The following is a 12,012-nucleotide window of genomic DNA, read 5'->3' on the forward strand; positions in this document are numbered from 1 at the left end:
AAAATATTTGACCTGATTATTGACTTGCTGACTTGGCTTCAACGAATCAAGCGGATTTTAAACGCTGAATCGATGGAATTTTCATTCTTGCTGTGTACATGGTCTTGGAACCGGCGATACTGCGCAGCAAACTGGCGGACTTCGCTTTCTGAACAAAGCATGTTCTGTGGCATCATAGATAATAAAAACAAAGCATGTTCTGTGGCATCATAGATAAAAACAACTATCCATATGGTGCCATATTCGGATCCGCTCCTAAAACGGCGGCCATTTTGATTTGAGCCTGCGATTCCAAATAGGAAAGCGGTAAACTCCATGAAAAAAAGTCCGTTTACGCGACTACATTCAAGGGCATTTTAAGACACTGGTCCTTACGGCCAGTGTAAAAACATGTCAGAAATCTTTGTATAAAAAACAGTACAAGCAAAGTTCTGAAGGATCTTATCTAATTTATGAAAATTGAGTAGTATTTTGGGGTACAAAACATGATGCTGTGAACCTTGTTTTTTTTAAATACAGAAAGGGGTGGTAATTTTTAATCTTGCTTTACAAAACATAAAAACCAAAAGCAATTAAAAGAAGATTCAATAGATATTTCATGATGGTTGTTGAATCAACACAGAATATGCAAATGTGCCACACCAGGTATGTGAAAAAATACAGTAAATAGTGAATATTTTGCTTTACAAACTACTAAAACCAAAAGCAATGGGATGAGGACTTGGCATATATTTCAGATGGTGAAATGGAGACGAAAAAGATATAAATATAAAACATTGCCATGCCGTATAGAATCAACATATGAAAAGTATGGTGGCCCAAAACTGCCATTGGATTTTTACATAAATTATTTATTTATTTGATTTTATTTTAGAAAAAAAAAGGGGGTTTTATTTATTTAGGATTATTATACATTTATTTGTCTTTTAATATATTTAATTTTCCTTATATATCTCCTCAATAAAATTTGTTTTTCTAAAGAAATGTCATCTCACCACGAGCCCAAACTGCCATAATATACCGTTGCGCGCATGCACTTTTGGATCATAATTTAAATTTATATTCGCACTTTTGAAAGATGGCGTACATGAGAAATTCTGATTAGAAAGACGATGAAAGACTGAAAGAAAGTTTGGAAGAATACAGTAGGCAAGAACTCCAGCAGCAGGAAATTTTAAGTTTTATGGAGAAGGACTTCAGCTCTTATTCTTGGTCTTTGCAAACATTAGACAGAAGATTGCGATGGTTTAATATTTACCGAACGGACAAAACAGTGACTGAAGAAGCATTGAGGGCAGCTGTAACAGAGGAATTGGATGGGCCAGGAAAGCTTCTAGGGTATCGTGCCATGACAAATAAAATAAGACAGGAACACAATCTCAAAGTTCCAAGACGAATTGTGCATGCAATGATTTATGACGTTGATCCTGAAGGTCTGGAACGAAGAGCGTTGGAAAATAGGAAAAAGCCCCGTGAAAAGGAAGGTTTACCACAGCAGGTCCAAACTGGGTCCTCTCATTGAATGGTCATTGCAAACTCATGGGATTTCAGAGGGATACATTCCCCTTGGCAATCTATGGATGTCTTGACACTGCAAGCCGCAAACTACTATTCCTGAGGGTTGGAACTGGTAATTCTGATCCACGAGTTATTGGCCTATGGTATCGTGAATTCCTTTATGAGACCAAGCAAATTGCACCAATGATCAGGATCGATCTAACCCTAATGATGCTACTTATAGATTTATGTTGGCTTATCTTTTTGTTCCTATCTTACAAAAAGAACTTGATGACTTCAAGGAAACAGTATGGAACAGTCATAGAATCAGGAAACAAAAAGACACATACCTACCAGATGGTGTTCCCAACCATATTTACCAGTTCCCTGAAGAATATGGACTTAAAGATTGCTGTAAGTATTTATTAAATGTGTTCACAATTAAATGAGTTAAACACATAGAGCTATGCAGACTAGTGATCAATAGTAATCCAAATTTGCATTCCAGCATGGCCTCTCACAGTTGAAAGAGGCTACTATTCAGTCGGAATTGTTGAACTATAAAGAGAAGTATATACCCGTTGATATTAAAGCCAGATGTGAAGAATTAATTCCCAATCCAGTTGATGTGCAACCAAAGGATTGTGTTGATGCATTTCTATACTTAAAACAAGGACTGGTTTCCATTTGAGAAGTTTTTGCATAAAGCCTATCCATGATTTACACAAGCTGTAAAACATTGTTTATTTTACAGCATCTATGCATTGTAACTATTTAAAACAGTATAAAAATGATATGGTCTTATTTCAACCAGAATCAGGCTGTTTATATCATTATATGGCTTCAAGTACTATGAACACCCTTCCAACTACCCTGGCAGAGAAAATTAAATTCATATATGTATACATGCTTTTATACTCAGCTAATATGGGGGCAACCTGAGGGTTGGATTCCTGCACAAATGAATTTGGTTATTCACAGTCATAGTCAAAACACAGAAATTTGTTCTGAAATATTAGGAATATTGTCCTAAAATGAATGACAATGTTGTCGCTAGGTAGGTATCCTGCCTTTCATACTGAAACCAGGCTGAAACTATGTAAAAAGCTCCTTAGTATACTCCAAACATTAAATTAGTTTTAGATTAACCTTTTATTAACTTGAATTTCTTCATATGCTTATTTTAACTGTTTAACAAAACATTGTATATAAAGTTTATATCTACAATTCCATAGATACACCTTATCAAGCAAAACAATCAAATTAACACAACTTTACAATTTGAACTATAAATTATTGACAGTTTGCACTGTAAATTATTCACAATCTCATGTCTCATAACTTGTGTCAGCTTTCATCATCCCCTGAAGCAGGCTTTGCAATAGGGTTTAATCCAAGTAGATGGCATAATTTATTGCATTCGTGATTTTCTATGAATGCACCAATAGCTTCAGATGTTAGGTTTCCAACACCAAACAAAAATTCTGCATCTACTACGATGGTGGCAGATGCAATTTCTGGATCAAACAATGTGTACATACTACCTTGAATATCCAGAAGCATTAACTTCTGTGAAGACTTTTCATATGAGTAATGAGCCAACTTTCTTGCATTCATCTGTTGATCTTTTGCCACAAACTAAGCCGGTATTGTTAATATACTTTGTAAAGCCACCATCTATAAATTCCTCAATTAATCCTATATCCCTTTCGAAAGAAACAACTTGTAAGATAATAAGATTATACTTCGCCTCAGTTTATATTTGCTTATAATCACCTTGCCTTTAGTGAATATTTTTTAATAAGGCTATCAATTTTTGTTAGTCATTTGAAAAGGTATTAGCCAATTCAATAATGATTGGTTAAATGATAATATATTCTCCTCTACCTTTGCATACATACAACCAGTTATGTTTTTTGCCAATGATTGCATTTGGACAGACTTTCTGGTGTGATCTTCTATCATTTGCCCCAGTTGTTTGATTGACTCTAGTGTTGTTGGTAAGTACTTCTTCACCACCCAGAGACGTGTTCACTGTACCATGATGTTGGACTTCTTGCTTTAAACACTTTTTGGAACCCTGCAATTCCAAATGGCTCCTTCTCAATAACAAGCTTGACTCTTTCTGCAACTGAAGACCAGGCCATATTCTCCAAATTAAACTTGTAAACATCTGCAATGGTCGTTTTTTGACGCACGACTTTGCCTAGATTCGGGAATAACTTCTAAACTAAAATAGCTATTGCAATCTGGTTTTCGAATATCGTATATACTGCCAATGACAATCAAAATATCAAAAACTTCATTTTTGTGTTAGGAGCACTTTAAAACATGTCTTAGAACTCTACTAATTAGTGATATAGGGGGAGCCAACCAACAAAACTCTCCAGGACCAATCGTATGCAAAAGCATCTACGCCTAAGCTATTCAGATTATAAAATTTCGAATAGAACCTAGGTGTATTTTTGTTGGCACTACTGGCAAAGCAATCGATTTGAAAACATTCATCTTTAACTCGCCAGTCTTCAGTATCAATAATTTTACTTGAATAATCACCTTTTTCGTTCTGAGTACGGGGAATCCATTCAACTTCTAGAAGAATATTATTATGTTTGGTAAAATAGTAATTGTCTAATGCAATTTTATGCAGATATGGCTTCATGCTACCAGACTCCAGAATACTTTTAACAATCTGGTTATTTGTGAACCATTTCACTGTTTGGAATGCTAGCAGATCTTGAAAGCTTGGAGAGCATAATTAATGCACTGTAGTTCTCTCCATGCAGAACTTTGCCACTTCTCAAGCTCGCTCCAATTTTTATAGAAAATAGGAGTGTCATCTAGTGCAACATAGGCCGCACAGCCAGTGTTGCTGGCATCAGAATATACAAAGTGTGACGGGCATGCAGGTTCATAGGCAATCACATGTCTGTTTAACTGTTTTAATTCTCTTACTCAAAACTCAAGTTCACATCCAATTTGTCGTTACAAAGCCTTCGTGCTAAGTTTACAGATGTTCCCAAAAACCAGAATGTTCGACATTACTAAGCCTGTGACCGAGGCCAGTGCCTCTTGCAGTCGCGCTAGTAATTCTGGCATCAGGAATGGAAATACGCTGGTGAAATAAATCCAAATCTATACCAAGCCAAATAATACGTTGTGTAGGAAACCAGTGACACTTATCTGAATTAGGGACAAACCCACTAGATATTAGGTCAGTTTTAACAGACAAGGATTGCTGTTGGGCTAAATTAAACGCTGGGCTGGCCCCTAACCCTGTTTCCGAACATTACCTTTGACTGTCCCCCCCGTAATAGTGTGACGTAAAATAGGACTTGGCCGCGCAAAAGGACTGAGGAGAAAACGTGACAGTGTGTGTCTTTGTAATATATCTTTTTAAAAGTTTTGATGAATAAATGCATAAAAAAGACCTTAATTTTTGTTTCTCTGACCGGTGATATGACAAGTTCTGTATGAGAACAAAGTGGTCCTTCGAGCCGGATCTGCAGGGAAGTGAAAATAAGGTTTTAAGACGACAGAAGGCGTAAAAATCCGTAAATTCGACTATACGATGAGTGTGAACAAGGACTTGGTAGACGACTTGGGAGCTAATTTAGACGAGAAGAAGGACGACAATACAAGCGAAAACGTTCCTAAAAGTTCGGGAAATGAGCCATTTAAAGACAGTAATGGAAACAAACGATATCAAACGCTTTTAAAGCGAAAGAAAAGCGGAATAACTAGATTTTCTAACGCTAAAAGACAGCTTGAAGACTTGATTTTAGTATACGACCAAGAAACAGGCAGAAGAAGCAGCAAAACCAGTATTTTACGAGCGATTAATAAGGTAAAGTCGGAGTATACAGTTGTTGAAGAGTTGATTAGATGCATGAAAACGACGATCGCTGTGATAGACGATGATGAAGCGACAAATATAGACAACATTATTGACATGTTAGATAAGGAACTAGCAGAATTGGGTAATGAAGTAGACAATAGCCTCAAATGTGCAAATGAACAATTAGACGAACGACTACTCAATGGAGAAAAAGAGTCAGACGTAGTTTCAAATTGGTCGAGCAGTGTGTCCTCAAGAAAAACGAAAGCCTCAAAACTGTCTTCATCAGCCAGAGTAAAGCAACAACAAGCCAAGGATGCTCAAGAAAGACTTAGTAGACTTGAACAAGAACAAAGAGCACTAGAAGAAGATTTGAAAAAGAAGGCAGACATGTTTGAACTGAACCAAAAAAGAATTGAAGATGCTCGTTCCATCGCCATGCTAAATGAAGCCAGAGCAAAAGCTGCCAGTATTGAAGAAAAACAAGAAGACGAAATACTTAAGAAACTACCATCCCATACTAACAACAATGGTCAGCAGATTAGTACAGCCTTGCAAGAAGTTCCTGTAACAGTCCAGAGGTTAAAGTCAAACAGAGTTCACCTAAAAGGAGTTGAGCTACCCATATTCTCTGGAGATGACAAGAACAAGTTTGAGCCGTGGAATGCTGCCTTCACCTCAGTGGTGGATGAAGCTGATATCCCTGTAAGAGAGAAGATGCTAAGACTTCAGGGATGTCTAAGAGGAAAAGCCCTAGAGACGGTGAGGGATCTTGGTTATTCTCAAAAGGCTTACGAGCGTGCGAAAGAGAAACTGAAAAAGAAATATGGTGGTAAACGAAGACAAACCTTGACCCACTTAGCAGCGTTAAGGGGTTTACCAAAGGTTCGTCGACATAACCTCGCAGACCTAGAAGAGTTGTTAGCCATTATCGACAGAATACGTATTGCCCTCCAAGATGATGACCCAGATGGAGAGATGAAAAGTCAACACCTCAACCTCACGGTGAAAGAAAAGATTCCAGAAGAAGATGTCAGAGCATATAAATATTGGTTGTTTGAACACACCGAAGATGACACTTTTGAAAACCTAGTACAGTGGATTGAGACACGGGTGGAGATAATGGATGAAGCGATGGAAGAGACTGGGGAATTTAACAAAAAGAAGAACACCAAACCTGAGGACAGGCGATATAACCGAGGCTTCACTACTACAGGTAATAATAGAAGGTGTGTAGTAGAGAAATGCTCAGAAGATCACCCACCGTGGGTGTGTCAAAGATTCAAGCAACTGTCAGTGACTCAGCGCAAAGAACTTATTGCCAAACATGGACGTTGCTTTCGATGTTTGGCATCAGGCCACTTGAGTAAAAACTGTCCTAGAAACCGAGAATGTGGGAACAATGGCTGCAAGAGTACATGGCACAGCAGTTATTTACATGACTCTAACCCGAATAGAAATAGGAAAGAGTTTGAACCGAAGGAACGAGATGGGGAACAAGTAGACAACGCAGCGCCAACAAATGGAGACGAGACCAAAGTGAACAATACCAAGACATATATTGCAAATCAAGTGGAACATGTATCGCTGATGGTTCTGCCAGCCCTTATTGTGAATGGATCAAAGAAATTAAAGGTTAATGTAATGCTAGATCCGTGTTCGACAGGATCATATATTACAGAAAATGCAGCTGAAGAATTACAACTTGAAGGCCGAATGCAGAATCTAACCATTTCCGGAACTGCTGGAACTGAAGTGAAGAAGCTATCCCGTAGAGTCGAACTGTCAGTAGCTAGTATGAATGGTGGCTTTTGTGCAAAACTTGAAGCCAATGTCCTGGACAACATCACTGGTGATACACCAGCAATTCAGTGGAGTGAAATCAAAGATCGTTGGTCACACCTAAAGTACATCCCATTTGAGAAAGTCTCCAGGAGGCAACCAATTGATGTGCTCGTTGGTAGTGACCATCCTGTTTTCCATCAGATCCTGCGAGAAGTCCCTGGTGATCACCCCAATGATCCTATAGCCAGACAAACAAACCTTGGTTGGGTTTGTTTCGGCCCTACTCTTCAGTCTGACATGCAGTACAAAACGCATTCCCACCATTCGACTCGTACCTATCATACCACGGATGTGAACTTGAAAGAAACAAGTGACTTACTTAGGAAGTTTTGGGAGCTAGAGTCCTTGGGAATCAAAGATGACGGTGACCAAACCTGGACCCAAGACGAACTGACTGCAATAAAGATTGCAGAGAAGACACAGGCTATTAATGGTGGAAAGTACGAGATTGGTATACCTTGGAAGGAAGGAGAACCGAAATTTGACAACAATTTTGAAATGGCATATTCGAGATTGAAGAACCTGGAGAAGTCGCTGATGAAGAAGAGTCCTCAAGTTGCCTCGGACTATAACAAAATAATCGAAGATTATGTTGGTAAGAATTATGTTCATAAAGTACCTTTGAAAGACGAGGAACAATGGTTACTCCCTCACTTTCCAGTTATCAAAGAAGACAGAACAACAACTAAAGTTCGTATTGTGTACGATGCCGCAGCAAAAGACAAGAGAAAGTGTTTAAACGACGCCATATTACCCGGCCCAAAGCTTCAACGAGACTTGGTTGATGTGCTTATTCGATTCCGTCGTGCCCCGGTAGGACTTTCCGCAGATATTGCTCAAATGTTCTTGCAAGTTAAGCTTAAAGAAGAAGACCGACGATACCATCGATTCCTGTGGCGCAATTGTGACCAGGCAAAGCCACCTGATGTTTATGAATTCCTGCGCCTACCTTTTGGGAACACTGCCTCCCCATTTTGTGCTCAACATGTTCTCCACTCCCATGCACGTTCCCAAGCTGAAGTTTACCCTGAAGCTGCGGAAACTGTGGAAAACTCCATGTACGTCGATGATGTGTTAGATTCCTATGAAACGACCCAGGAAGCAAAGAAGCTACAACAAGACCTGTCGGACATGTTAAGAAGTGCAGGCTTTGATCTGCGAAAGTGGCTATCAAATGAAGTAGAAGTGATGGAGAACATTCCAGAAGATCACCGATCGACATCAGGGCTAGAAATACCAGATGGAAATCTACCAATACAGAAAACATTGGGGGTGTTGTGGAAGCCACGAGAAGACGAGTTTGCGTTCCAAGTCAAGAAACCTAAAGCGGCAGAAGTCCCGACGAAGCGAAGCGTGTTGAGTTCAATTGCAACCTTGTTCGACCCCCTTCAATTGTTGACTCCATTTACTGTCAGAGCGAAGATCCTAATGCAAGAGATCTGGACAGCAGGTATAGATTGGGACGATACTCTACCAGACAACCTTCAAGCAAAGTGGAATGCTTGGATCGCCGAACTCCCAGACTTGATAGAATTCAGCATCCCACGTTGTCTACGTCTTCCAGAACCAATTGAAGTGATGCTCCATGTCTTCGCTGATGCTTCTAAGGACGCATATGCAGCAGTCGCATATTTGCTCTGTAAGTACCGTGATCACAGCCCCACCTGTCGTCTCATCGCCTCGAAGAATCGTGTTTCACCCATTAAAGCAGTTACAATACCACGTCTTGAACTGATGGGAGGTATTCTCGCAGCTCGACTGGCTGGAAGTATTCGAAAGACACTGGTGGTGGACAACACAACATTTTGGACTGACTCCACTAATGTTCTATATTGGGTACGCAGTCAGAGTCGATCGTTTAAACCGTTTGTTGCGAATAGGATAGGTGAAATTCAACGCACTACCGAGCCTGAGCAGTGGCGACATGTTCCTGGGGAGAGGAACCCAGCAGATCTACCAACCAGAGGACTCACGGTGTCTCAACTATCTACAAGCAAAGTATGGATGGAAGGTCCAGAATTCTTAAAAGAAGATGAATCCAGTTGGCCAGAAAAGTTGCCCAATCACGGTACGAAGACCGAGCTGGTTGACAGGGAAAAGAAGAAAGAACAGACATACCACGCCATTCAAGATGATGATGCTGCAAAGAAGCAAGGACTAATCGACCCACGTTCCTTTTCCAGTCTTACAGCTCTACTACGCATAACAGCTTGGGTCAAACGTTTCGCAAACAACTGCAGAGAGCCAAAAGAATCAAGGAAGACAACAAAATACCTTCAGCCGGTCGAAGTGAAGAAAGCTCAGTTGTACTGGTTGCAGCGAGTACAGAAAGAAGCATTTCCTGATGGAAACAGCGACAAACGACTACTCCACTTCAACCCAAAGCAAGACGAAGAAGGACTTCTGAGAGCAGATGGACGCCTTCGATTTGCAAGAGAGTTACCCTATAACGCCAGACATCCGATCTTGCTACCGAACGATCATCCAGTGACCAAGCTGATAATCGTCGAAGCTCATGAAGCACGTGGTCACGGCACCGGTGTGGAACATTTACTGGCAGAGCTACGTTCTCGTTACTGGGTGATAAAAGGACGACGAGCAGTTAGAAACATAGTCGAAAGATGTCCAGGATGTCGGCGACGATTCACTAAGAAACAACCTGGTCAAATGATGGCGCCATTGCCACAAGCGAGAGTCGAATTACCGTTGAAAGCCTTTGACCGAGTTGGAGTGGATTATGGGGGACCCTTCCTCACGAAACAAGGTAGAGGGAAGACTAGAGCCAAGAGATACTTATGCCTCTTTACTTGTTTGGCAACCAGAGCTGTCCACCTGGAAATGAGCTATTCATTAGACACGGATGCCTTCTTGAATGCGTTCACGCGGATGACGTCGAGGAGGGGGATACCAAGTTACGTAGTGTCCGACAACGGGGGGAATTTCGTGGCTGGTGAGAAAGAGCTTCGCGAATTAGTCACTGTGTTTGATCAAGAGAAGATTGTCAACAAGACCTCAAAGAAGCCGATCGAGTGGAAGTTTAATCCGCCTTCAGCGCCACACTTCGGTGGAATATTTGAATCCATGATTAAGAGTGCTAAGAAAGCTTTAAGGACAATCCTCGGTGACGCTGAAGTTACAGACGAAGAACTCCACACAGCAATATGTGGCGCCGAAAGATTGATCAACTCAAGGCCAATAACATATGTTAGTTCGGATGCCAATGACCTAACCCCTTTAACACCAAGTCACTTCTTGATTGGACAGTTTGGAGGAGAATTTGCACCTGAAGTACCCGATAGCGAAGTAATTAACCCGAAAAAGCGATGGCGACGAATTCAACAGTTACTTGGTCAGTTTTGGAGAAGATGGCGAAGAGAATTCTTACCAAACTTAAATGCTCGCAGAAAGTGGTGTCAAGCAAAGACCAATTTCAAAGAGGGTGATGTAGTACTGGTGGTTGAACCAAAGGCAAAGCGTGGAGAATGGCCACTTGCCCGAATAGTCGAAGTGTATCCTGGTAAGCATGGCCTGGTGAGAGTGGTAAAGATTCAAGTTGGGAATTCAATTTATCTTCGACCAATACATCATTTATGCCCACTAGAAGCATGAAAAAGGACAAACCTTTATTTTGGACAATAGTTATAGTTATAGTTGACATTTTGTTTGCAAATGTGGTCACATTCGGGAGGGGGATGTTTCCGAACATTACCTTTGACTGTCCCCCCCGTAATAGTGTGACGTAAAATAGGACTTGGCCGCGCAAAAGGACTGAGGAGAAAACGTGACAGTGTGTGTCTTTGTAATATATCTTTTTAAAAGTTTTGATGAATAAATGCATAAAAAATACCTTAATTTTTGTTTCTCTGACCGGTGATATGACAAGTTCTGTATGAGAACAAACCCATCATCTAAGTAGACAACAATTCGATATGCCCGACGACGCTAGTGCTTCACAAGAGGTCTCATGACCTTGGTAAAAATATATGGCCCCATAGACAATCCAAATGGTAAAACCGTAAAAACAAAATATCTTATTTTTGAATCGAACGGATAACGAATATCCAAAATGAAGCAATTTTGGATAACGAAGATCCAAAATCAAGCATTTTTTCCCGTTTGGTTGAACACTAACAGACAAAGGATTTACGACTGTGAACCTATGTCTAATAGCTCCTTTATAGCAGCTGTAACAAACTCTGTGTGTTCAACCATAGATTTATTGTTGGCAAAATTAGCATGCGGAGGTGTATGCAAAAACGGAATTGTATATCCCCTCATTATAGTTGTTAATATAAACTGGGACGCTCCAATAGATTCCCAAAACTTTATACATGCTTTAAGGCACCCCTTAACCTTTACTGGTTGAACACCTTGGATAGCTTCAGGCATTTCATTTACAATTGTCTCACACACACTATTATCTACATCATTTAAACTTTCAAAATCGCACAAATAAGTTTAATACTCATCTGCACACAATCTTTTCGCAGCCTTATTAAGACCAGTCTCAGCGAAAATGACCGGTCCCGCTTTGCCTTGGTCCACTTGACGGTTGTCGGAGTTAACAACACACTTCGGGGAGCCAGCCCAGTGTCCGACGACTCCACAGCTGAAACATTTGTCGGAGGCGAAACATTGTTTGTACAGCCGAAAAGAACGCTGCACACTCTGAAAGGGCTAGTGTTGGACCATGTGTGTATTCATGTTGCTGTGTGGCAGATTTGTTGTCCAGCGAGTGAATGTGGCCGTTGCTTTTTACGCTTTCGATTGACTTCCCTTGAACTTCATCTTCGATAAGGCTCTTCTTTCGGCAGAACAAAGCTTTTTCTCAT

General features: G+C 40.4%; 1 protein-coding gene across 1 annotated transcript; it reads left to right on the top strand.

The window, feature by feature from the left end:
• The first annotated feature begins 4,853 nt into the window (after positions 1-4,853).
• On the top strand, positions 4,854-10,992 carry LOC114526674. Its single transcript, XM_028548249.1, has 2 exons — positions 4,854-7,775; positions 7,842-10,992. The coding sequence occupies exons 1-2, from the start codon at positions 5,069-5,071 to the stop codon at positions 10,787-10,789; spliced, it is 5,655 nt and encodes a 1,884-aa protein (XP_028404050.1). The 5' UTR covers positions 4,854-5,068; the 3' UTR covers positions 10,790-10,992.
• The last annotated feature ends 1,020 nt before the right edge of the window (positions 10,993-12,012 follow it).

This window comes from Dendronephthya gigantea, unplaced genomic scaffold (genome assembly GCF_004324835.1).
Source record: "Dendronephthya gigantea isolate DGI-Jeju-01 unplaced genomic scaffold, DenGig_1.0 000040F, whole genome shotgun sequence".
NCBI lineage: Eukaryota > Metazoa > Cnidaria > Anthozoa > Malacalcyonacea > Nephtheidae > Dendronephthya > Dendronephthya gigantea.